General features: G+C 48.7%; 7 protein-coding genes across 7 annotated transcripts; 1 reads left to right on the top strand and 6 right to left on the bottom strand.

Moving 5' to 3' along the window:
* Window positions 1-4,929: 4,929 nt before the first annotated feature.
* Window positions 4,930-6,772, bottom strand: VTN77DRAFT_3484 (uncharacterized protein; the record flags this gene model as incomplete). Its single annotated transcript, XM_069419437.1, has 3 exons — window positions 4,930-6,048; window positions 6,110-6,388; window positions 6,446-6,772. The coding sequence occupies 3 exons, from the start codon at window positions 6,770-6,772 to the stop codon at window positions 4,930-4,932; spliced, it is 1,725 nt and encodes a 574-aa protein (XP_069278508.1).
* A 2,348-nt stretch (window positions 6,773-9,120) lies between these two features.
* On the bottom strand, window positions 9,121-10,589 carry VTN77DRAFT_3483 (uncharacterized protein; the record flags this gene model as incomplete). The annotated part of the gene is made up of 3 exons (XM_069419436.1): window positions 9,121-9,914; window positions 9,965-10,435; window positions 10,532-10,589. The coding sequence occupies 3 exons, from the start codon at window positions 10,587-10,589 to the stop codon at window positions 9,121-9,123; spliced, it is 1,323 nt and encodes a 440-aa protein (XP_069278507.1).
* A 656-nt stretch (window positions 10,590-11,245) lies between these two features.
* VTN77DRAFT_3482 (uncharacterized protein) lies at window positions 11,246-13,162 on the bottom strand (the record flags this gene model as incomplete). Its single annotated transcript, XM_069419435.1, has 3 exons — window positions 11,246-11,354; window positions 11,410-12,986; window positions 13,052-13,162. The coding sequence occupies 3 exons, from the start codon at window positions 13,160-13,162 to the stop codon at window positions 11,246-11,248; spliced, it is 1,797 nt and encodes a 598-aa protein (XP_069278506.1).
* Window positions 13,163-14,469: 1,307 nt separating this feature from the next.
* VTN77DRAFT_3481 (uncharacterized protein) lies at window positions 14,470-14,958 on the bottom strand (the record flags this gene model as incomplete). The annotated part of the gene is made up of 1 exon (XM_069419434.1): window positions 14,470-14,958. One exon carries the CDS (start codon window positions 14,956-14,958, stop codon window positions 14,470-14,472), a length of 489 nt encoding a protein of 162 aa, XP_069278505.1.
* A 1,232-nt stretch (window positions 14,959-16,190) lies between these two features.
* Window positions 16,191-20,006, bottom strand: VTN77DRAFT_3480 (uncharacterized protein; the record flags this gene model as incomplete). The annotated part of the gene is made up of 6 exons (XM_069419433.1): window positions 16,191-16,589; window positions 16,677-17,843; window positions 18,058-18,870; window positions 18,931-19,172; window positions 19,224-19,539; window positions 19,596-20,006. The coding sequence occupies 6 exons, from the start codon at window positions 20,004-20,006 to the stop codon at window positions 16,191-16,193; spliced, it is 3,348 nt and encodes a 1,115-aa protein (XP_069278504.1).
* Window positions 20,007-20,923: 917 nt separating this feature from the next.
* VTN77DRAFT_3479 (uncharacterized protein) lies at window positions 20,924-23,157 on the top strand (the record flags this gene model as incomplete). The annotated part of the gene is made up of 10 exons (XM_069419431.1): window positions 20,924-21,278; window positions 21,340-21,447; window positions 21,512-21,685; window positions 21,750-21,912; window positions 21,985-22,093; window positions 22,160-22,259; window positions 22,316-22,421; window positions 22,512-22,609; window positions 22,688-22,871; window positions 22,947-23,157. The coding sequence occupies 10 exons, from the start codon at window positions 20,924-20,926 to the stop codon at window positions 23,155-23,157; spliced, it is 1,608 nt and encodes a 535-aa protein (XP_069278503.1).
* A 1,695-nt stretch (window positions 23,158-24,852) lies between these two features.
* Window positions 24,853-26,289, bottom strand: VTN77DRAFT_3478 (uncharacterized protein; the record flags this gene model as incomplete). The annotated part of the gene is made up of 1 exon (XM_069419430.1): window positions 24,853-26,289. One exon carries the CDS (start codon window positions 26,287-26,289, stop codon window positions 24,853-24,855), a length of 1,437 nt encoding a protein of 478 aa, XP_069278502.1.
* Between the last annotated feature and the right edge of the window lie 48 nt (window positions 26,290-26,337).

Here is a 26,337-nt window from a genome sequence, read left to right as displayed (position 1 = left end):
GAGTTACCCCCGAACAGTCTAAATCAAAACAAGGCATGGGGCTTAGACCGGGGAGCCGGCAGCTAGGGTGGCATGATGCGTGCATCATTATTTGACACCCGACCGGCCGGCCTCGATCGAGTAAATGCTGCGGTCGAGACGGTCCTTGTCGGACAGTTCTGGCACCATGCCGAGAAATATCCGAGTGTCGCATGCAAGTGATGTTAGCGTGACACGATGCCAAGTCAGGTGCTTGGCGTGATCTTCGGGGTTATCTCGGCCGGCACAACCCTATTCCGTCTCGACCTGCATACGTAGTTACGCATATCACAGGTACCTAAACTTTGGAAGTTTCACTTGCCTGGCTAGCCTCTGCGGTAGAAGGTTCTCACCTATCACATTCACCGTTGCCATTGTCTTCTTTCCGCTTCTGCTCGTATCCTCACAGAATTTGGGGATGGGCGGGGGGAGTGGGACTGAAGCAATTGACATCAAGAGATATCTTGAGATCCTCCAATCCAGAAAACAATAATATTGATCGGAATCTGTCATTTGGAATCAAACCGCACCTGCCCATTTGGGCAAGTGTGTCTCACGTCCCTTCGGCGGGTTATCGATAATCCGTTCATCAGCGACCAATTCGGTTTAGTGTATTATCATCCATGGATCGCCCTTGCTTGGAATCGATCTCCCCGCGCTGCCCAGAAGTCTAACAAATATATAATATTCATCAGCATCTGACCTCGATTGGATCAAATGAGCCGGTCACTACTTCGAGATATCTTCTCAACGGTGTTGACGTCTCTCATCCCGGCAAGAGAACATGTGAAGAGAATAATAGAATGGAATCGGGCCACAAAATAGCTGCATTCTAGAAGCCTCCCTCCAGTCTCCTCTGTACTATGTATGTTGTGATTGCACAAAGCTGAATGCTAGTTGTGGGAATAGCTGGTACTCCATTGGCCGGGAGTGACTATGCTACATGGGGTTGAATGTGCTGAAAAAAAATGTGAGAATATACAATGCTAAACTGGAAGGTTGATTAAGAGGTTCAAAACCAGGGACCCCATAGTTGCACAACTCTTTTATCCATCATTCTAATGCAAATTTGCATGCAAAACTAGGTACCTGCTCCAAGAGATCATTTGAGAGGGTCCCTGAGTTTCTCATCAATAAGCACCTTGCCAGAGACCTAAGGAGCACCTCCATGTCTTCATTCTGTGTTTCTGATTGGAGAGGTTGTTCTCTTGGCATAATGTCAATATTCCTTTGATAGATAAGGTCCTATAAATGATTGTAAAGAGATACAGGAAGTTCAGCTGCTATAGAATGGTGATTAATCCTGGTGCAGCATCTGTAAACAGGCAGGTAACATAGCAGTTGTTATGTGCTGAGGTCCAATTGGTCAAGGTACTAGGCTAGGGAGTAGAGGATTAGACAGATAGCAAGATTCACTTAGACAAGATAAGCTACCTCAATGAACAAGACAACGAAATGACTGGTCAGAAGCAGCCAAAACAATACCTACTTATTGTACTGACCTGCTAGTACAACTCAGTAACAAATGTTGTAATGTCAGAATAGAAATATGACTACCACAGGTACTTGTCATACCAGTATATCATTATCCTTCCAAGAACATCCATTCTGCGCTTCACCTAGCTGGTTGGTCTATAATATTTTTAAATAAAGGTTTTAGCAATCTTATAGAAACGTATTTTATTAAGCCTAAAGTAGTATATAAATTTATAGGTTTAGAAGCTTTCTAGAAGTTCTTTATTTCTAGATTTATAGCTCTTCTTAAAAATTAGAGGGTAGGATGCCAGACCTAGAGTCCCTAATGCCGGTACTACGCTACTAAATGCTATTCTTAGTACTACCTATCTTTTATCATCTTTAATTTAGGGATTCTTAGGTTAAGCAACCCACCCATCCACACATCTCTTATCTTTTATATTGAAACCGAGGATTTTCAAACTGCCGCCATTAGCGTTGCCGCAATCTGAGTGCAGGACTTGGAGGGTGAGCAGGCTGCTTGTGGATTATATTATATTATTCTTGGAAAGCTATCTAATAGTCCAGGTTCTCTTCAAAAGCCAATGAGAGATATAGCAAGCAGAGTTGAGCAGTTTCAAAACCAAGCTCTGGTGTTACGTGGGACCAGCGGCGCCGCATTATCTACCTTATTTCGGTCAAAGTCTTCTCTCCACGATCCTACCTGCAAGCAAGAAATCAAGGCCGTCCAGACCGGCTGCCGGCTGCATACTTTGAGTTCCGGTGCCTCTTTTCATAGCAACCAATATCCTGGTCATTCTACAGCCGCATTGCTCAACAACGACGTCTGGGGCTTGGATGTCAAGAGCGCATTGGTAGCGCTAGACTCATAAGCACTAAACTAGACCACAGGTTATTCTTAGAACGGTCCCTCGCAAGAAGCAACTCTAGCCAAATACTTCCCTTCACCACACAAGCTAGACGAGAAACGCTACCTGACCAGGGCTAATAATTATAATTAGCAGGAACGGTTCAAACGGTCAAACCTAATGTCACGATTTTGGCAGAAAGGGTAATACGCAACTGTCCTCTGAATCCAATCGAAATACGACACGCCCATACCATCGCATGGTCATTGGCTAGCGAGGTAGAGGTAAACACCTGCAAACGTCCGCGCATGCAGACATTCAGCTGCCAGCAAGTCTACTTAAAGCCGACATATCTTACGTCTGGAGTAAAGAGAGTGTGTCCCTACGATTTAAAGGACCTTGATGCCTGAAATGAGGTTCTGGGTGACCTTTGCTATCTAATCTGATTGATCGAGTATCGTATATCCATTATATCCATGATGTCTTGCCTGGACAAAATAATAAAGGGGGTCACTCTCTTGTTAACCCTGCCAATCTTGCTTCTGTTTACTACCCTTTTCACGCGTACCCTGCCCGGGAGTACGGAATACCTGGCATCGAGGGAAATAAGGGCAAGGTATGAAACGGATATTTCATGGTTTCAGTTTCCATCGACCATTAAGAAATCTCTGAGGCTAACCTGTGTCCACACCTGGATCTTGACATCGGTTCTTTAGGTCGGCCCCAATACGCCAGAGGGATACGATTGGGATTCGAGCATTCCCTTACTCTCCCAGCTGCGGAGCCGATCAAGACACCAGAGGCTACACATGGACCCCAACCCAGATCAACAATAATCAATGCTTTTCCTATAGTCAGAACAATACCAACATTGATATGTGGTCCCTGCAGATAGACTCCCTCGTCGAATTGGAGAAATCTCGTCTGCGGCACGGACATGGACCTCGATATCAATCTCTATCAGGGGTGCACCAATTGTTCCTGTTCTCAATCGCAATTCAAGCAGCAGATCGCCGGTAGTAGTACCTGCCTGACTTTCAATGGCACTTCCCAGCAACCATTCGACTCATTTATGGTTGTTTGCCGGCTTGCGCCCTCAACCACAACATCTATTATCTCGAGTCTCCCAACACCCACATCAACAACTGCAACAGCTCCGACGAGTGCAGCGACAACAAGCAGCAGCCATACAGGGGCCATAGTTGGCGGGACTATCGGAGGTGTTGCAGGTCTAGCGGCTTTGCTTGGGATAGCGTGGTTTCTTCGGGTCCGGCACCATCGCCACCGTAACCAGCAGCAGCTATCTACCGCTGCACAGGAGGATCAGCAGCATAAGGGACCAATCCTTCAGGGATCCATACAAGAGCCCCAGATGAGAGCCCTCCGTCCTGGGACACAGACGGTTTTTGGCGGAATTACACTCAGACACGGTAGGCCGAAACTTGTAGCAATTTTAGTAGAACATGACTGACTGGCTCACTTTAAACAGCAGTCTCCACCAATAAGTGAGCTACCGGCAAATGTCGGCTGGCATCACATTGATAATGCCGTCAAAAGCTGCTGAGTTTGACGGCCGTAGCTAGCAAATGGAACCGTGTTGGCGCAGCCGATACCTAGTTCGGATTCACCAAGAAGTTGGTGCCATGGTGCCTCTTTTTGGCCAAGTTTGCAAGAAACCGTGTTTATTCGGTAGCATTGATGAGAAGAAATTACACTGTATCATCAGCTTCTCCCTAACAAAAGCGGACTCAGTGCTTCCTGTCGCAGTATGATGTCTGAATGAGTCCTGTGGATACTTGCTTGAATTCTCCATTGACGTATCGATCATCCGCTGCGACGCGTAGATTGAAGCTTTTTATAAACCAGCAAATGTCTGACTACCACCAGGTGCGAGGAGCTTCCTCCCAACAATGTTGTTAGCCATCATCCTGAAAATCTTGTACTAAATAGGTCCAGTTAATACATCCAATGTTGGTTGTCGCTATACCATGTGCTGTGCCGCAAAAAAAGAAGTATGCTAGCAGTATTTACCACGGAGTACACCCATAAAAGAACCCGCTTTTTCAACATGACTCACCAGAACCCCCCGCTTTGCTGCTGGTGTTGCAAGGCTGGTGGAGGATGCAGCAAGGGTGGACAGGAGCACTGTCCAAAACAGGACTAGGAGAATGATCTGGTCTATCATTCTGAGTATTATTACTAGTTTAGACACATACTTAGGTAGGACCTAGAGGAGAGCAACTAATGATTACATACGTATAATTAATTAAATGATATGGTATAGAGTTGATTTCCAAGAATCGACTACCCAGATCAGGACGATTCAGGGCTTAGGACCCAGGGCTAGGGCCGGCAGCCCAGGCCTACGGATCCTTCTCCTTACTCTTTTCTTCCGTCTACATCGTCGATCTGTGCATCTTCGTCAGCTGTTTGGGAGAACTTGCCGTTGCTGGTATATAAGATAGCATATATATTGTCCCAAGAAGGGACTTTTCCTTTTTCTTTTTTTTTTTTCACCAGGTTCTCACCATTGTCAATAGATCAATAAATACTTTCTCTTTCTTTTGCTTTTCTCTCTATTTTCTAGTTATATACTATATAAAGACTTATCCCATCTTATGGGCGTGGTCAGGTCATGGTCCTTCCGTTCATCATTGAGATTTTCCGTCGGAGACGAAGACACAATGTCCTCTGCTTGGATTCCTGAAGACACGTTTGCTGCTGCTGCTTCCTTCTCAATGTCCACATCCGCCGTACTGACTTGCGCTTCTGGTAATGCTGAAGCAGGCTCCGTCGGTGGCTGCTGCTCTTCCTGATTGTCATGCCGCCGACGTCCACGGATGTCAAACCCCCCATGCCACCCGATCCAGCCCTTTTCGTGTGGCCCCCGCAGCAAACAGAGAACGATCGCGGCTCCTATAAATCCCACACTGGCGCTGCCTGACCGCACCCATCCTCCCCGCGCATACAGGTTATTTCCCGCCGCCGTCCCCATCAGCTGGCCACAAAAGACCGAGACCATATACGCGGTGTTCACGCGATTGCTGGCCTTGGGGTCCACCCCGTATATGGCGGTCCGGTTGGCGATCTGGGTGATCTGCTGGCCAAAATCCAGAAAGATGGCCTGGATAATTGGCCCTGCCACGGTGAAGCGGCCCGTGTAGGTGCCCACGATGATGGCGGCCAGGATGGTGAATTCGCCTATCAGCACCGAAGTGTACGTGTTGAAGCGGTCGATGAAGAAGCGCGCAAACACGGGTCCGACGGTCATGGGCACCATGCCAGCCAGCGCAAAGAGGCCGATTATGATGGTCGAGTAGTTGTATGGGTCACCCGACAAGAGAAACGTCAACGTCGTCCAGAAACTAGTGAAGGTGGATGCGACAAAAAACGCCATCAGGCAGGCTTGTACAAGAAGTGGCGACTTGACGACGAGCTCCAGAATGGTCCACAGGATGCGGAAGTAGTTGATGTTGGTGTTGGTCTGTGGGTAGTCGGGCATGAAGAACCAGAGGAGAATCAGAATGACATATTGCAGGGCGAACGACATCCAGTAGACGTTGCGCCAGGAGGAATAGGCAGCGATGATGCCGGAGAGCAGACGAGCGATGAGGATGCCGAGCAGGAGGCCGGAGACGACGATGGAGATGGCGGTCGCGCGACGGTGTGGTGGTGCGAGTTCCCCAACAAGAGGGAGCATGATTTGCTGGTCGCAGTCAGACCCTTTTTTTTTTCGCATTGCTTATACAGTAGATCCTCTCACGTACCGGAGTCACAGTCGTCACAGACGAGATAAACGTCAATGCCACAAACGCGCCGAAGCTGTTGGTCAGACACAATCCCAGGGAGACAGTGGCCGTAAACCATGCCAGGAGGAGGACAAACGGTCTGCGCTTGACCAGATCTCCCAGGGGGCACAAGAAGAGCAATCCGACGGCATAGCCAGCCTGGGCGACAGTAGGGATGACAGAGACACGTTCCTGGCTGACGTGGAAGGTCTTGGAGAGGACATCGAGGATAGGATGGCTGTAATAGAGATTGGCGACCTGAACAGCAGTCAGAACTGGTCAGGCATACATATAACAATGAAGGGGGAAACATACGGTAAACGTGCACGCAAATCCAAACAGCAGATTGAGCGGCATCGTCAGCCGGGGAGGATTCTTCGGATCCCAGCGACATCGGGGAGGAGTCCAGGTGAGGATATCGTAGACGCGTCGCAAAAATGATCTCGATGGCAGATTGCCACCACCATCGTTATCATTATCATTACCATTATCATTATTGCTGTTGTTGTCGTTGTTATCATGATGAATTGATTTCTCCAATTCGCGAATTCGGTCTTCGGTCACCGGCGCAGCAGCTGATGCTGATGCTGATGACGAGGACTGGACATTTTGACCAGTATCGCCATTGGCGATTTCTCCCATGGAGCGAAAGAGATGAGATCAAATTGTACACAGTCCTATTGAGTATGTCTCCACAACGGGGAGATTAGAAAATAATAAAAGAAAAGAAAAGACTCCTCACCAGCCCTGGCAGAGACGAAGAAATGAACTATTCCATAAGCAGGTACGTCGTCAATAAGTGCCAGTTTATTGTCAATCAATAGATCGGTAACGAAAAGCTGGAAAACCTACGGAATAGAAAAAGAGAAGATAATAGATGGCTTGATAGCTAGATAAAAACATCCACCAGCACAAGCACGGGGAGATAGATTACGTATTTGTCATCAGGTAGCTCTATTCCAATTAAAGTCAATTGATTAATTAGTTACCGTGTCGGAGATGATCCTATTTGCACGATGCCGCCATCTAACTAACTAATTATCGAAAAAAAGGAGTGAACTTCAACAGGCGGGCGGGGAAATAATGGGGATAAGCGCTAAATTCCGAGATCAAGCAAAACTGGAGGCCACAACTGTTTAAATGTACTCCGTAGACAAGACTAGACAAGACAAGAAAGACAAGCTTTTTTTTTTCTGGTCTTAACTCAACCCAATAGTAATCATACCTCCCAATAAGCAATGACATACCTAGACTGACTAACTAACTGAGCGGTTGACCGGTTGATCAATCTGCTGCCTACGTACCTACTCTGTCGGAGCTGTAGCCACTAACTGGCGTAAGTACTGTACAGTACATACATAGGTCAGCAATAAGATTAAGTGATGGAGAAGCCACTCGGCTTTTCCTCGGCAACCCCCTGCGGGGTTTGTCTGTCTGTGTCAATCTCACCTCATCAATAGCATCATTAATTACGCTGGATATACTTCAGGATAGATAATAACAGACTACACCATGCAAATGACAAATCAATGACAGTTCGCGTTCAAGTGGTAGATTAAATTATTCAGTCTCCGTACTCTGCCCGGAGGCAGTAGGACTAATGGCACCGCCAATAATTCTGTGATAGAATCATTGACTTCCATGTAATAGTAAATAGCTATTAAGCTATTTAGGTAAATAAAAAATAAAAAATAAAAAAAATGAAAAAGTAAAGTAGATCTTCTATTATAATAGTATACAATGAGAGCCGCATTTGACCGGTTTACTGTATCCCCTTCGGGGAAATTATATAAAGGAGAGAAGGAGAGGTGAGTAAGAAGGGGGGGTGTTCTTTCGAAATAGAGGAGCGTTTGCTTCAACACCCTCCAGACGAGCACAGTAGAGCGGCGGCCTATCCTACTATAGATAACTAGAGTAGATCTCATCTATACTGTAAGAAGCTATCTCCTTTGATTAACCTACCTAACCTGTCATATTTACCCTTCATTCGACACGGCAGAAAAAAAAAGACGATGGTTCGAGATGAATCAGAATCTATCTATCTAGCTGATTATAAGCAAAATTCTAGTTCCATTCGTTTGTGGTCTCAGACAACCACCTGCTTTTACGGGTGAGATCGTGAGATCGCTTTGTTCCCGGATATCCTAGATAGAAACTGACGTCTTCGTTTTCCATTATTGCTCGAATCCATTGTTGTCTAGATTATTCTAACCAGGTAAAGGTTTTTTTTTCTTCTTCACAATCAAGTAAACCGTGAAAATTGCCGGTATTACTAGGTATCTAACCTCGACTTTCATACTGCATGGCCTCACTGCGGTTTCTGTGGCTTTCGCCCGTTCACAACGTAGCTAGTAAGAAAATGTTGTAAGATTCTGCACTGCACTGGTTGAAAACATATTTGTGAAACAGGTTGAGATCCACTCACAAGGAAAACAGCCCATGAATTGCCGGATTATGCTATCTACCACCTATCACTACTAATAAAAATCACATACTATAGCATTCCATTCCGGACTTCCAGCGCCAGTTATACTTAAGCCACGTTCTCATTTGATTATGCTACAATAATGCACGGGAGTTAAAGAAATAAATAATGGACCGTACTGTAGAGATGAGAGCTGGGTTTGTTTGTTGTTCGAACCAGACTTTTCGAATTGAAATTCAGATGAATCAGTCGATCATATCATATCATATCCCGCTCATTTCATTTCAAAGACAAACGAACCACGAACCTATCGACAAAAAAAAGGAGTATACCGCATGTCCTGTGCCTGTGCCTATACATAAGAGTCTAGAGCCAGCCGCTAAGAATAAGATATGAATGTGAAAAAGAGAATAAGAATAAAAAAAAGAATTCGATCCAGTCACCGCAAATCCCTGCAGAAGAAAAGAAAAGAAAAGCAGCACCGCGTAATCCAGAAACCACGTTAAATCCCGCGCCAATACCTCAAGAGAAAGAAAAAGAAAATGGGTCCGTTCATGCCGGTTTATTATGGGTAAAAAGTGCCCTTTTGGAAACTTTCCGCCGTGATGTCGCCCATCTTGCTCTTAATCTCGGGTTTGGTCTCCCCCGCCTTCGTCTTCTCCGTCGTTGCCTCTGCTGCTCCCTTGTTGGTCATCGTTGCCGTCCGGCTGCTCGTCGCGCTGCTTACGCTGGAACCGGCCGTGATTGCCGCTGGCGTCTGTCGTCGCTGGATGGTCTCGAGATACGGGCTGGGCAGGTATCCTACCCGTCCATCCCGCGCCCGGCACCGCCACCATTCAGACGGATTGCCCATCGGATCAGACTTGCTGAGCACGGCAACAATGTCGCCCTTCTTGACCGCCAGGTCGATGCCGGCAGTGTTCTGGGCATCCGGAGTGTAGTCATAGAGAACGCGACAGAAATCCAACTTGGACGGATCCAACGGAGTCGCCTGTTGCTCCCCTGTACCCACCAACAGCTGCTGGCGTCGGGCTTCCTCCTCTTGCGATCGAGCCAGAGCGCGGATCAGTTTGCCCATCAAGTACGGCAGGCCAAAGACTGCGAGAAGGAACATGATGAACGGTTTCTTCGACGGTCGAGGCGGAGCCGGGCTGCCATCTGGGAGAGTGGCCGGGGCTGACCGGCCGTGAAGAAAGGCAGAAAAGGCGGAGGGAGTGAGGGAAGTGGCATCGGCGGGCAGTGGACGGCCGGTGAGTTTCGCGATCAGCGTCTTGAACCACCGAATTAACGTATAAATACCCAGAACCGAACCTAGGGTGTTGCGGAGATGGCCAAACTGCTCTGCAACCGACACCATCGCTTCAACAAGTCAGCTGCCATCCATAGAGCAGCAGAGTTAATTCACCTACCGAAGAAGGAGCTGTGCGTGGCCATGTACGTGCTTTCGAGCATCTGCGCAAACCCACCAAATGCGCCGACAATGCTCTCGATGATCTGAAAGGTGGCAGCGGTACTCTGGCCGAACGAGTGCGTCAAGCTGTTGGGATCGTTAGGGTCGACCGGCATTCCGCCGTACATGCCTCCATACATCCCCCCGTAGCCACCGTAGCCTCCGTACATCGAGCCAAACCGGGAATAAGGCGATGAGTAGCCGCCATAGGCACCGTAGGTGCTGTAAGGTGAGGCTCCAAACCGTGATGCGCCGTATGGAGAATAGCTCGATGCGGTCCGATTGACGACAGTATTGAGGCTGTTGGGTCGCGACGGAAGAGCGGGAGGACTTGAGGCGCCAGAGTTGGTGCCAGCTGAGGGTGTCGACGATCCATTATTGGGAGTCGGTGTCGCGAGAGCTGGAGAGGCCGTGTTACTTCTGGCGGGAGCTGCGGCTCGTCAACAATGACGCTCATAACAACACGGCAGTAACGAGTCCATCAGGTAACTCATTATCCGACGTATTCCGAAAAGATCTCACTTACCTGCCGTTGCGCCAGCTCCCGCTCTCTCCCAGGGCTTGGGTGGCGATCCGGACGCCATTAGAGTCACCGCGCGCGCTCTTTCAGCAGCCTCCTGGCATCGAGTAATTCACTCGTGGAACCCCGGGTAGGAGTCAGGAGGAATAAAAAGAGGGAGTGATGGATGTTTCGTCTCAGGGCAGTCGAGTTGACAGAGGTTGGCCTCGGAAGGAAGAAGGGCGGAGAGATGGGGGAGTCTGAGAGAGCGTTGCTGCACTAGCGGGGAATGCGGCTGGGGAGATGCCGAGGATGAACACAACCCGAGAGAGCCAATCGCATATGATCAACAATGCCGTTTTATCTCAAAAGATAGAGCGCGCTTCACGACAGATTCTCCGCGCTTATACTCTTATCATTGTTATACACTTATAGTGTGAGTTACCACCCTTGTGATGGTCTATTGACTGACAATAACAATTATGTACTACACACTTTTCAATAAAGATACTGACAATATACCTGATGCAGAAGAATTATCACGATTACTAAACTAAAAATCAGAGCAGAATAGCTATGCAAATGCCTGGTGATACATATATACAGACTGATGCCATGCAAATAGACTCATCTGACCAAAAATCCTACCAGAACGCCATCTTCAACAATACAATACAGCCCGTCGAACGCCTCTTGCGGTTAGGATCTATATACACTGGTCAAGATAACAGATAAGCAAGCTCAGAGCTCATGATGACTGGGGAACTGGAGCTTCCACGACCGCGGCGGCACCGGCAGTCCGAGCCAGTAGTTCCACAGTCGATACGACTCCATCACGAAGATTTCCCAGCTGTATCGCCAGTCAGCCTAGACCCAATCGACTATCAACTGAAGACAGCACTTACCAGGTCTTGGGAATGTTCAGCCACGACTTCAACACCCAGACGTAGGTCCGCCACACCACGTCAAACTCCGCCTTGATCGCGTCCACGAGGTTGTCAGCCACCACATGCTGCTCCCACGGCCGCTCATCATCGCCATAGCTGAAATCATCATCGTCCTCTTCCACATAAAAGGTCGACCCCCCGTCCTTGTAGTAGCGGATGGTTTTCGTATTCGACAAGTCCGGCGAGCCCTTCACTGACGACGGCGACGACGACACCGCCGGATGGACCACGATGTGGTCTTCGTGACCATACTCTACGGCGTGCCGCAAGCTGCGTACCGCCGCAAGACTGTTGGAAATACGCGCCAGGGTGTTGATGAGCGCGACCAGCTCCGTGCGCCGCAGTGGGGGATTCTCGCCCTTCTTAGTCTCGTCGTACTCAAACAGCACCTTCAGCGCCGTCCCGTAGCCATTGATCTGCAGCTTCCCCCACAAGCGACACTTGTCGCACCCGATGCAGTCCATCAGGCGGCTGACGTTGCGGAATCGATTGCGGAAATCCTCCTTCAGCCCAATGGAGGTGGGATCCTGGAACATGACCGTCTCGTCGAAGATCTGCGGCCGGCTCGCCAGGTGCTCCGTCAACGCCAGAACTTTCGTTTTGGTGTCGCGATCCTGCTCAGGGTCAAACGAGCAGAACTCATAGTCCTGCAGATGCTTGTGGAGCTTGGCGACGGCGCGCGACACCAGCGCGTAGTTGAAGTATAGATTGGAGATCCGCTCTGGATGGTTGTGCAAGCGATCTTTGTAGCATTGCACGTTGGGTCCCCACTGCTCTGTGGTCTGGTTGAAGTACTCCCAACAGATATGCGTCGAGATGGACGCATGCATGCCGCTGATGATCCGGTGGAAGACGCGCTTCTCAAGACACTCGTCGTCCAATGGTAGGTATTGCTGTAGATCTTTGTGCAAAACACTCCGGAAGTCATTGGCGGCCTGGGCCTGCGGACCTTGTAAAGGAGAGAAGGGAGTTTGCAATTGGGGAAGGGGCTTCAGGAAACAGTTCTCCCGGTAGATGGCATTCCAGACCTGATGGGCTCCAGGGCCCGCGTAGCCTGTAAACCGCTCAGGGTTATCCACGAGACTGACATAGTCGCCCTTGGCCGTAGCCCCTTCGTCCTCGGGGACACAATAGTCTCGTTCGTCGCATTCGTCATCGTACTCGACCACGCAGCTCTCTCCGACCTGTTCACCCAGCATTCCCTGCAAGGGTCTGGACTTGGGCCGTTCCCTCTGCTGCTGTCGCCCAGGATGGCCGGCTTTGGGGCCCTCCAGCTTGCTCAGCTCTTCCACGCGCCAGACGGGCGGTATATCTTCCTCCGAATCGATGGTGTTCACCGAACAGGCGATATTCCCGCACATGCTGGTTTCATCCGACCAGAAGGGACACACTTTGTTGAACAGATTGAGGCGATAATATGAGAAGAAGTCAGTCTCTTTAGTGAGAGATTTGAGCAACGGATAGATCTGGTCGTTCATCGCATCGAGGGTGGCATAGGAGACACACGTGTCGGAGACGGTCGCCTTGGGATCGATCTGACCAGCGCGCATTTGTAAGCATGAGACCGAAGCCACAGACGAGAGAGAGTTGTTTTTCTTACAGCGCAAGTATGGGCGTAAGGAGACGATTGTCCCTCATCATTGGTGACCGCATGAGCCGGGATAAACAATGCGAACACCGCGAGATAGAAAGTCCTCGCGGCGGAGCGCATGTTGGGCAAGGAAATCGAATGTTTGAGAGGATAAAGAGCGTAGACACTGGATCGCGGATCGGTATTCGAGGAGTCTAGCAGATCGACATGGACATAATTGGAGTTGCAGTACAATGATGTATGATGTATTCTCTACAAAGTATTGTAGCTCAATCGACCAGGACCGAATCACACCACCATGATCTGGAGAGTTGAAAGGAATCTATTCCTAAACGACGGACGAAGAAGATGGAAACTGAGAAATCAGATAGTGGGAAAGGGAAGGACAATGTCTGCAATGAAGCAAGCTGGGCGTATGCCTTCGAGATGCCATCTGGCCTTCTTGGTGGCGGCATGAGGATCAGCTAACGTTCAGGGTAACATGACATTTGATGGGGCCAATAATCTAGGCCCTGTCAGCCCACTCCCTGAACTCCTGTTCTGTGGCGGTGCAGCTTATGTAAGAGCTGTCAGAGAGTGGAAATGTCGTCCGTCGGGATTGCTCCTTGTAACTCCCTCCCTCTGTATCTCCTTGAGTGGTGGCACTAAGAATGCAAGGATAATACATTTCTGTTCATAATGAATATGAATGGAGAGTCCAGATGTTCTCAGATGAATGTTCATCTAAGGTTGACAGGACAGTCATGTGCAGAGTGACCAAGTCAGGTCAGGTGATCCTAAAATATCAGGCCAGAAATCGGGAACATCGGGGAAATCGGATGAACTTCCTGAACATGTGACATTTCCTGTGTCAGTTACCTGCAAGCCACCTGACCCCTAGTCACATGAACAAAAAGATACTTATTTTCATGTCCTTTCTCGCCAAAATTTCTCACAACAATGGCAGGAGCGGCGAGGCTGGTAAACCTAAGAATCTGAGGTGAGGTCGTTGCAAGGTTGCTGGGTCACGTGTTACTTCCTATTTAGGCTAGTAGTACAGCTCACCGCCTACTGGATCTAGCCAATGTGAGGTAATAAAGCGACACCGCCCTGCCGGCAGAATGGAGCATTTCTATGGAACCAGCCATGTCGAATCTTCAGCATGCTTACAAGATGATCGAAATCTCTCATAATGACTATCAACCATGTCAAGATTGATTTTTTGATACCTGTGGAAACAGAGTCAAATCGGTATCAGTCTCATGGACGCGTGGTTGAGGACTGGATATTTGACGGTGTCCAAGTCGCTATGTCATCTTCGGTCACAAAGTTCCTGTTGACAGTATTCTCTTCTGGCTAATCTATTATGAACAGTTCTCAGCATCCAGTGGTCTCATGGAAAAGTTGGAAAAAAAATATTATCGCTGCAGGATGGTGTGATAACTGCATTACAGCCTCTCGCCTCCTTCAAAATCATGGCCAGCGCGCATCTCGTTAATCCTCTCCTCCTTGCTCCCAGCCAGATCTTTACCGGCCTGTTCATTCGTGTAGTCCTCCTCCAATAACTTCTCAAAACCCAGAGTGCTTGCAATAAATTTGAAGATGGTCTTTTCCGCTTCGACAGCGTTCTTGCTCAGGCCGTGGTCATCCCCCTCAAACAGGCGCAACTCCCTCTTCCCTTCGGTGCCATATGAGCGGTACAGAGCTTCTGAACACGCCGGTGACAGACAGGTATCCTCCGTTCCATGGAGAAGCAGCACGGGACGCGGACTCAGCTTCGCTATGCCGTCGGTCCCTGCTGTCTGCGAAGCTACGGTCGCGACGCCGTAGACCCGATCGGGCTCGTTTGCTGCGACTGTGAAGCACGGACTGCCTCCGAAGGACCAGCCTACCAGGACGAATTTCGACGAGGAGTATTGTTCAGCGAGGTAGTCCATGGATGCCACTACGTCTGCGGAACAGTACGACGACTGAGCAGGTTTGCGATAGTCGAGCCGGATACAGGGGATAGAGAGCAGCAGAGCGAGTTTATCGGCCAGAGATGGATATATTCCTGGGCAACAAGACCATGTGTTAATATCGTCATATCCTAGGACACTCCCGTAGATGCATCACACCTGCTGGCCCACTCACTCCTCCGCCCGCACCACTGATCAACACCGCTGCCGCTCCATTCGCCTCTCGCGCATTGTAACTGCGCGGCTCGTGTATGATGGCCGGGGCCTCGTGGTCGAGGGGGTCAATGACTCGGATGCGCACGGGTCTGGCGATGGCAGGTTTGATAGCCGACTGAGCGACCTTGCCGGGGTGGATGGGGCCTGGGTTTTGCAATCGATCTAACGTGGTGGCCATCCTACCTACAGGATAGAAGAAACGAGAAATAAAGCGTAAAGCCAGAAGGAAATTCGTTCAGTCGTTAGGTAAGTAACAATAACAATATATAATATATATCTATATACAAGCGCAGGGGAAAAATGTTTGTATTGTGTATATATACAAACGTGCGCATATCTAAATTTACAATAAGATGTGTTTCCCTAAATAGCCACCTTTACAAACTCGTTTCTCCCTTGTGATCTCAGACTGACGATTGCGGAGTACCCGATGACAATGACGCAGATGGCGAGAAATGGAAACAGGTCAGCAACGAACCGTAGAACCTAACAACAAGACGGACCGGAGCAAAGGAGTAGTACAACTTTAATGCCTAGGTATTTCTATATTAAATGAAGTAGTCCGATTTATAAGCTCATACAACTGTAGAAAAAAAAATGACGAATTCTTACTTGGGGCATAATAGTTATTCAGCTGTCTTGACCCAAAATATAATCGCGTAAGGCAAAGCAAGCTAATAATCATAAAAACAATCAAACCCCCCCTCTTTCTCAGGTATCTAAGTAGGTAATATTATCGTTAAACAAAAAACCCACAAGCAGCTCCCTTATACCTCACATGGGCATGCAGTGCTAAGAACATATGCAGTCTCTGCAAGGATGTAAATCAGAAGCAGAACTTTCCGAATTTCTATGTACACCTATCGGTTCTGATTATTTAGAAGATCACATGTATTATCATATATTAACCAAGGAAGAACTCGATTCTTATATTGAAGAGTTAAAATAACTGGTTTAAATAACTGGATAGATTCCCTACCAGTAACCCTCAGATATTAGTCCTTCTCAGCAGTATGGCGCTCATTTTGTTCCTCAATGAAGTCATATATCTTCAGGCCAAGTGCCAATACAGTACAAGCTCCATAGACACCCAGTCCAATATATGTGATGGGGTTATTGAGCTGATCGCTCCATGCAGCGGCAGCGAAACCAGCCTGAGAACCAAATGTAGCTACTGCCTCAATTATGTGCCGTGTGAATTGGGCGGCTGTGAAGTTCCGGGGTCCGTAATCTTCGATAGCAACCGCGAGCTCCATTAAGAGAGCTGGAAAGCAGGTCGCTGCAGCAATCGTGCCCCGCCAGCGTTTGGAGGTAACCCTCTTGATGCCTTCCATGGCTCCCACGGTGCGAGTTCCAACAATCGCCAGGGCATTGACGAGATCGAGCAGCCATACCTGGAATAGGATAAAGTGATGTCCAAGATTGATTAGCACTTCCGCTCAGCGAGATTGTTAAATCAGAGGTATCAGTGCTTCACTTACCCCCCAGCGACACACGTCAACAAATTGAAACTTCTCTGTCTCATATCTGAGTGGCCAACTGAAGAACAGTCCCCCGCATTCGAATATCAGCGACACGGAGTCGATGACGTTTCCCACCGAGTCTGGGATCTCGAGGAATGTGTGGAATGGTGCCTTCTGGTTCATCGAAGCAAATACCAATCCGAGCCCGCCAGACACGCTGCCGACCAGGATTGATGCTAACACAACTTCCCGGTAAACGCCTCCCAAGCCGACCACAGCTGCCATGCCGAATGACTGAATATCGGCCGGGAGAGTTGAGTCTCCAGAAACCGTGCCTGTCTCGACATACTGCTGAAAGGTGTCCTCGGTCAGTCGGCCCTTGAGTTTCGGTGGAACCTTCTGGGCGACGGCCTTGTAAACAATGGTCGTTGGCACGGCCACGAGGAGAGAGCAGCAATTGACCAAGATCAGTGGACGCCCGCCCGTAATCAACGACCAGAGCTGTGAAATGATGGGCACGTCGATGACGGTGTTCCCGAGCTCTTTCACCACGCCCATTGCTAAGGATAGCGTCTTGAAGAGAACATCACTGATGGTTTCCAGTGAGTCCATTATCGCATCCACTATGTCGGCCGTGATTTTTTGGAGCAGGCTTTTCAAGTCAAAGGATCCTCCTTCAAAAAAGGAAATAAAGTCGTCGACCAGGTTGCGGGCGAGCGTCTCCATCGTTTCGAGTTCTTTCTTGATGTCAAGCCAAAGCTTTCCAATGATCTGGTCATTCGACTCTGCTGACGAAGAACTCCGCATTTGGGCATTTGTGCCTCCTCCATACATGAATTGGTAACTCATCCAGTTGTATGCCACGCCACTCTTGAATTCTACCGGACTATTCTTCTCATTCGCGCTGCTTTGGAGGCGGCTAGTCGGCATCGAGCTAAAACTGTTCAGACCTACCTTGATATCTGTAAGACTGTTGTCGATGAGGGATGCAAGCTGCTCCTTGAGAGGTTTCCTCGTGTTCTCCAGCCAAGACTGGACGTTCACATCTGCCTCGTTTAACAACTGCTGACCATATTCCAGACCTACATTGAAACAAGTTGCCAGGCTGTCAGCGGTGTCGACGATATCATCCCACTGAAACAAGAAGCCCAGAAACTCCATCAACTTCTCGAAGGAGACCCCAATCTTTTGGAAAACCCATGAAATTCCTTTAACGACTGTTGAGACCGTATCCAGGACAAAATCGAACAAATCATTCCCGATCTTGATGACCATCTTGACCGCTTTAACAACTTCTCTGACAACATCGTCTAGAGTTCACTCAACCATCAGCGCGACCTGTCACGGTGCATAGCTGAGACAGAGGAATGAAGTTTGTCTTAGCGACTTTCTCGCATACCCAATCCCAAGCCTCTTCCACATTCTCCTCCACCCAGTGCCACGCATCCGATAGCGCATCAACAACGTCATCCCAGAACCAAAACTCAGGCAATGAATGGGCCGCCAAGGTTTGACTCCGTAACGCTGCTTTGCTCGCTGCAAGTCGTTCCGTGTCCTGCTGATCCAACTGTCTCAGTTTCTTGGCCAGCAATCCGAGCGCCTCCACTGCCTTATCCGCATCGTCGGCGCTCACATCTGAGCCTAGCAGCGGCTTGCCATTTTGTGTTCTGGCCGCGAGCAGGTCTGATCCGGACTGAATATTGTCCAACTTGGAGACTACCTTACGACTGGGGTCCAACGGTGGAGCATCCAGCACCTTGACAGTATCATCGCCATCAGGGCGAAAGAGGTCAACGTAGACTTTATGACATGACGCGTCATTGGTGGCAAAGATTATATTGAGGACCCCATTCACGTCTGTCTGGAACCAGTTGCCCGTCGTGGAGAGTATGCTGGATCTCCCATTGATGAGACAGCAGATAACACCAGAGCTGCGCACGAAAAGCCAGCACTTGGGGATAATTGTAGGCAAATCCTGCTGGTTACTTTCACCGGCATCATTTGAGACGTCGGTTTGAATTCGCATCGTATAGCCCTTGATTTCGATCGTGTTGACCAAAGACGCATGGTAAATTGGGTATCGTTGCCACATGTTCAATTGCGAGTCCTGCTGGAGAAGGATGATATTGCCGCGCTCGTCCACAGAGAGAAGAGAGCTGACCACCGCTGTCTTGCGCTTATTTAGAGTTCTCAGAGAGAGCATGCTTGATATCTGTCCCCCTTTTCCTTCCGGGAGGAGAGGAACGAGGCGGCCTTCTCATAGAGCCGATACCTTGGTGGTGTAGTAGTACACCGCATCAGAAGTAGTAGTATACCAGATGCGGAGGTTGTCGCCCGCTTGCGACACATGAATATCTTTGAGCCTCATCGAGGAGCTCTGCGTTACTATGTTGCGAGCTGTTCCTTTTGGCGAGACGTACTCCTTCGAGGTCAACACGCTGATGACATCGCCGCCGGTGAGAAGGATCGACTGCTTCGTTTTTGGGTCAATGAAAGCGGTCAAACATGTGGCACCTGTGGACATCACATTAGATCCAATGTACACAAGGAGAGTTGACTATTTACCGGCAGGACACTGAGGTTCCACCACGAAGCCTGCCCCAGGACCTCTGAACACTTTGAACTGCACCTTCTTTCCGCTGGCAGTCTCATACAGGACGAAAGCGCCGTCTCCAAGTCTACACGTCCCGAAAGCCACGTCGATGATTCGCCTGGGATTGGTGGCTAGCGTCCATGACTTGTTCACACTCACTGTAGAGCCACCGTTCGTCGAGACGATCTCAACCAAGCCAAGCTGTTCCTCTCTCATGATTCTATTGACAGGCTGGAAGGCGACAAAAACAAGTGGCAGCGTTGAGGCTGTGTCCGTTTTCAAATCGCTCTTTGTTACACCATCAAGTCAGTTTGAGAGAGAATCGACCTCAGATCATCCCATACCATGAAAATATGATAAACCAGGGGGAGTCCGGTTCCTTTGATAATCTTAGTCTCGGCCGGCTCCTTTAACAGGCCGTCTGGTGTTAGGCCGTGCAGCAGCCAGAAGTCGCACTGCCCGTTGCCCGTTGCCGTCACGAAGCAGATATTGAGACTCAGGTCGGGTGCCTGCTGGACATCGAAGGCTAGCACATCAGTGTTGCCCTTGGCAAGACCAGACACGTCTCCAAAGTCGACCAGACTCGATGTGCCGTCCACATCGATGATCAGATTCAGCTTTTGATCTTCTCCGAGGCTGAAGATAGCTGGGTTGAGCTTCGCATCCTTGAAGGCCACGAAACGACTCCCTGCTGGGACTGGATTTGCGGCAACGAGGTTTGTCATGAGCTCCGAGTCCTGCTTGATTGTGATCATGTTGACTGCTTGATTGTGATGGTCGGATGGAATCAATCACTTATGGCGGCTCGACGTTAGATTAGAGGAGCTCGCTGTCGTCGTATAACGAAGATGCGAATGCAATTTCGTGTCATTTCCGAGAGAAAACATCCTACAGTTGGGTTTAAATCCGCTATCGAGGCTGCATGGAGTGGTAGGCCCTCCGAGACCATTCGTGCTCCTCCTCCAAGAACTTCTTCTCTCCTCCAAGTCCAGGGTCGCAGCTTCCAGGGAAGATGACATGGATCCAGTTGAAACATAGGGTTGCAATGGACGCCAGATGGTATTCATCCCAGCTGCCAGGAGATTGATTGTCTTCGATAGAGAGGAGAAGCAGGACTTGGATTGGATGCGATACGGAAGGACTCAGGATGCATGCAGCCAGAAGTAAATATTCTGGGGGAAGAACTGCCTGTTTGGGCACTCATTAATATATCTGGGGGATTGTCCTCTTCATGTTCCTCTTCATGTTGACGGTTGATGATTCGATCGATAGGAACAGAATTCGCGATAAAGGATGATACCCCCGACACAGACCACAATCTGAGCGCAACAGTATCCCACTCAACTACCTGAGGGACCTTCGTCTCAGTCAGTAATATCGCCTTGCATCGTGGAGGGGGGTCGCAGCTCAAGACTGCTGGAGGAATGCGTTGCCCTTTCAGCCAGCCCCATGCGCAGCCAGCACCCTCCTCAGCCAGCCTCGTCCACTTGCTGTTTCTGTCCGCCCGCATTCCTCTCCGTCTCCACGGCATTTTCCTCTCGTAGAGAAGTCGAAAGTTTATAAGTGCGGTGTTAAATCGCTTGGAGGTCATTTCTTCCATGGTGCTCGCCCACTGTCTCGTATATCATACACCTGGAATAACAGATATATGCGTTAACTCCCGTGGACCAATATGTCGGCCGCATTCACGTCTAGCTTCGTCAACAAGACGAACCCTGACCCCTACCAGCAGATCATTGTCCTCAGCCAGGCCATGATCAACGATGCTTTCAAGAACATGTGGCTCATTGCCGATGACGACTCGCCGATCCGTCACTTCAAACGCAAAACGAGATCGGGTTCCATTGACGTGACCCTCGGACAGCCCAGGGTCCAATTACAGGTGACCACGGTCGATCCTCAGCTGTACTTTATGCTGTCTATGACTTCGGGAAGTCTCCATCTTTATGTCAGTGATGACCCAGAGGATGACTCCACAAAGGACTGGGAGATTGATAACTGGGTCTTTGCGTTTTCTGTCAAAATCGGTCCGTTTCTACCAGTGAATTTTGGACAGTTTGATTCAATGACTGACTGGATGATATCTAGCCCAGAAAATTCTCAAGAAATCAGACCTGGGATACAAGGACTACATGAGTCGGACGGGGCTTCCGGAAGGAGACTTTTCTCTCGCTCAGCTTCACATTGACTCTTCTTGTCAGTGACTGAGTTGCACTCGTTTTCCTTGTTGATTCGATCAATCCACTGATTGCAAAATTAGCCACCACAAAGTATGAACCTTCGTTGAGCAGTTTCGGAAATGAAGATTGGAGCAAGGAGACCGCCGAAGCACGTGCCAGCTTTGATGATTTCATCTCCAAATGGCTGCTCGCCATGTCTGAGAAAGGGTGCAACATCTTAGGCATCTCGATGCAGGCAAACCGCTCCCAGGACTGTAAGTGTGCTGTGGTCCATTCAGACCATACAAGAGAACTAAGACAAAGTCAACTGTGCCACAGCGGGTTCGTATGTCCCAACATTTCCTCCGACATCGATCGATTACTACACGTATCCCTGGAAAGACCCCAGTCAGTCATCTCCCAGGACCACCGAAAACTTGGACAAGAACGCGCTCTGTTACCTGATGATGTCCGACTTTGCAGAGCCGCCGTCTCCTGTCGGGTTGCCCTACTAGGGTACATTCGTGAATGAGAACGGCGTCTACTCGATGAATCGGAAGGTCTTCTGGGACAGATGGCTACTTCCGCTGCTGCAAACGATCAACAATGATACCGAAGTCATACCGACGACGCCGTACATCTACTATGATAGTTCCAAGTCCTCGCATCCCTGGTCGGCGAACGTATGTTCTCGCGTCGGAAGCAATCCAAGCCACACGAGCAGCCAGGACGGTTATTACGCATTTCAGACTCAAGGCACGCAGAGCACATGGACTTGGACGGGTTATGAGCTATCCAGCGAGAACACCGTGTACGGTGGGGGCAGTTCCTTCACGGCGCAACAGAAGTGTAAGCTAGCTATTCCTTTCCATTATCATAAGGACTGACATGGGAATTGCCTACAGCGACGAACACCACCAAACTCTCTTACGCAGAGGGTCAAGAGACTGTATCTCTAAGTGGGACTAATGTCTTTACTTACTATTGTGGTTTTGATAACTATCGTAGCTGGTGAGTTGGTGCTGTCTCCACGAACCCTGTCGTTCATTATTCTCTTTCCCGTGAAACATCACCGCGAGATGACCAACTCTGTCTTTGTAGGTGTCGGATAACAATTACCTCCAATTGGCAATTCAACATGGCACTGACCGAAATCCACGACGGCGGGGTAGTGTTTGCCCTGGTAGACAATGCGGATGGTAAAAGTCTCTGCGTCACCACACACGAGGCAAGCATGGAAGGGATGTATTGGGTAAATAGTACACTTGACGATGTAGCCTCGCAGTTTTCGAACGCGATTGATGGCTCCCTGGAAAACAGCACGGAGACGATCCGGCACACTTTAGTGGATGCGTTGCAAGACAAACATAAGTTGTTCCTACCGGCCAAGGGGACCTTCCTGATGAAGGATCCCATGTTCAATGCGCGTGGCGACCTCATGGTCCAGCTTGCGTACGACGGGTCTGTTCTGATACTCCTGCTTTCGTCTGCTAATTTCCACATACACACAGAGATTAAACTGACGCTCCCTTTTAGTGCTGATCCTCCGGACACGCAATCAAGCGCGATCAAATCCAGTGCGACTTGGAAAGCTGCGATGAGCGATCATCTCGTTGCAAAGGAGGCTACAAGAAGGCTCTTAGCTGGCCGCAAGGCTCGTCCTCCGAAAAGAACCATGTTGGCTACTCGGGCCAGGAGAAATGAACCAAGAGAGATCACTATCCCAGTATTGATTCAAGAGGCGTGAATATGATCGAGGTCTGTTCAGTCATTATCAACACATAATTTGGGTAGGTTTCAATATTGTCAGTTCGGAGACAACAGGCAAATTGAGTCTGGAATTTGATTCAAATAGGATTACGCTTGTTTCTATACTACATGACACTACATGACAACCTACAGTTCTCATCTAGTTAGTTTTTAATTAAGGGTGTTGATTAAAATCATACGCATTCATTCCCATAACCCGACTCAAGTACCCAGACTTCAGTCTCCCAAACCCACAGGGACTTCCAGCGCGGTGTAATGTTTTTTATTTCAATCATGAGCCTCAAATCATCTGCAAGCTGCAATTTCATCAGGTTTCGATAGATACACCACCGGGCGAAAGTGAATTACCTAGGTGATGTGGGTATGCCGGCCTATCAGTAACGTAACCATCACGATTGATTCCTCTCTCTAGGAACATTTACTCACTGATTTATTGCTGATATAACTCAAGCATAACCTATCTAATTCCCAGTTATGGTATTCAAGGGCCCAAAGTCTCAAATTCTATACTACCAGCAACCCATTAGGGACTACAGGCTACAGGCTAGTGTAAGGGGGGAGGGATCACTTGGTGCTTCTTAAGATCCTGAAGCTTAATCCAGCTGCTTACTTACTTAATACATAGTCCTCCCTAGATGCACAGCTCAAGTTCCACTGATTGTAAATGTAAATTTATGCTAGAAATTACATTGCCTCGAATTGGATTACTATATCACCAGAAAAACAAAACGTATATATACATTACATATACAGACTGGCGATGGCTGACAGAACAGTAATCTGATGCCGTCATCTATTATAAATCTACCGTAAACAAAAATAAAAAAAGAAATGAAAAGAAAAGAAAGAGCGAGAGAGATAGACACCTCGCAGATTCTACATATCATCCAACGTGTCCTGATTGATTGATTTTGGATTGTGGATCTACATTTTACCAAATTCCGTTCGCGTCCAATTAAAAAAAAAAACTCCGGCATGGCATAGCAGCAAATAAGCAAAGCAAACGCAAATAGAAGGTAGCTGTACAGTATAGTTAGCATAGTCTACTAGGTAGGGATAAATAAGGGAATGAGAGAGACTGGGAGAGATTACGCAGATGTAAGTAAGATAGGGTAGGGGGCTTGATTAAGGATGATGATATGATATGATATGATATCCTTAACACGGTAACACTACAATAATGTACCAGCACTTATTACTTCTTTTTGTGGGAATTCTTGTTGGGGGGGAGGCGGGTAAGTCAGCTAGACTAGGTGTGAATACGAACGAACGAACGAACTAACTGGGATCAATAATCTCTCTACTCATCTCTCCTTTTCCTTCTCTTCTCTTTCTTCTCTTCTCTCACTTTTTGAATTACCAAAAACTAAGGTGGCAACGGGTATATTTTTTTTCTCACGCGGAAGTTGGATCTGTATAGTCTAGAAGTAGACATAAATTGTGACTAGTGCAGTGCAAATAGTGGACAGAAGAGTAGCCTATTGTCTTTTCTTTTTTTTCTTCAATATGAGGAAAGAGAAACCTCGCTAGCAGGGACATTATGTACATGAATTATAGCTATTCCTTTCAGTTTCGGTAAATTTTGAAGCTGTCAGCTATGTGAAGAGCAGATGAAAGTGCTTTGTCCAGTAGCAGCCAGTCAGGATCTTGTCCTTCGCTCGTTCATCTGTGGTTAGAACATATCGATCAGAGCATTCAACCAAGTTCTGGTCCCAGGAGTGGTTGGACAGTAGTCTGGGACCAACTCCTCGATGACCTTCCCAGGTACTTTGAGATGTCTCAGTCTTTCTTCCACGCTGGACAACTCGGTGCGATTTTGATAAGGATAGTCCAAATCATTGCCCTCATTACGGACCCGGGGACTGCGAAGCAGGCCGGACTGCTGCAGTCGATCTCGATCCCAGAAGACGTAACCCTGGTCTCGGAGGTCGGAGTTTCCTGCAGCGTTGATCGTGATGGCCGCTCGCTTATATCCAAATGCCCACAGCCACCCTATGTTGCACCGCGTCAGGGAGTCGTCAGCATTGGAAGGAACGCGGACCTTATTAGAACTTTTCGCAGCGCGCCGCTCGGCCTTGATCTTGCGCCGTACAGGATTTGAATCTGCCAAAGCCAATTGTAGGTGGCGTATGTGGTACGATCCATCGAAGGCTGAATCAAATACCTCCTTTCTGAGGGATAGCGGTTCCAGGCGCAATAACCGTTTCACGAATAAAAGCCCGCGAGAAACGACGAAATCAATATGATTATCCTTCTCATCTCGCGTGTAATCTTTGAAAAACGGCGGGCAATACCATTCGAGAAATGTAAGCCAAGCAAAATTCTCGTCATCCCGTGTATCCTGACAGCGGCGTGACGCAACCGCTTCCTCGACCGCATGCACAAAATCGTCTTCTACCTTGTCAAAGATTTCCCCGACTAGCGCAGCAACGAACTGACTGACACACGCGATCTCCTCAATTTCCCAAGAGGAAAACCTCGAGAGAAATGCAAGAGCCGGTTCTGTTTCATCCAGAACGGACTCAGGGACCCAAGCGACTTTATGCTGTGGAAGTAATTGAAAAAGATCCGCGTAGGTCTCGAAGCGAAAGAACGCTCGCTGCAGACGTCCCAGTTCGGTAGAAGATAACGTTGTCGAAGTTGGCGTTGTCGCGGTAGGAGTCAGACGAGACGTGTTTAGCTGACGCAATGCTCTGTCGCAGTAATCAGAGACAAAGCCTTCAACGACCGAATAGAAACGGAACAGCTTCTCTAGCTGCTCGTGAGCAGACATGACCATTTCACGGAGACTTCTGGCGGGCTCCGGAGAAGGGTAGCTCTTTAGGTAGTCGAAAGCCCGTAATCGGACAACGTCAAGCGAGTACTCTTTTTCCTTGAAAGTTCCTGCGATCTGACGAGCGTTCAGAGCCATCAAGGCATCAGCCCGTGCGGCAGGATGGATTGCGTTCTGGAGGATAGCCGAAAAGACGGCGTACCGATAAGAAACGAAGGTGCGATAACACGACACGGATGCACGGATCAAGGAATATAGGTCCCTGGGCGAGGAAAGTGACTGCAGAATCAGAAGGACCAACTCTGTGGACAGAGAAGGCAAGCCAGTGGGGTCCATTCGGAATATCGACGAGGGAGCTATCTATATTGCTGTCGACCCTTGTCC

The sequence above is a fragment of the Rasamsonia byssochlamydoides genome (genome assembly GCF_041956645.1).
Source record: "Rasamsonia byssochlamydoides strain NRRL 3658 unplaced genomic scaffold VTN77scaffold_24, whole genome shotgun sequence".
Lineage (NCBI taxonomy): Eukaryota > Fungi > Ascomycota > Eurotiomycetes > Eurotiales > Trichocomaceae > Rasamsonia > Rasamsonia byssochlamydoides.
The sequence above is the reverse complement of the archived record's forward strand: the minus strand, read 5'-3'. Positions and strand labels throughout refer to the sequence as shown.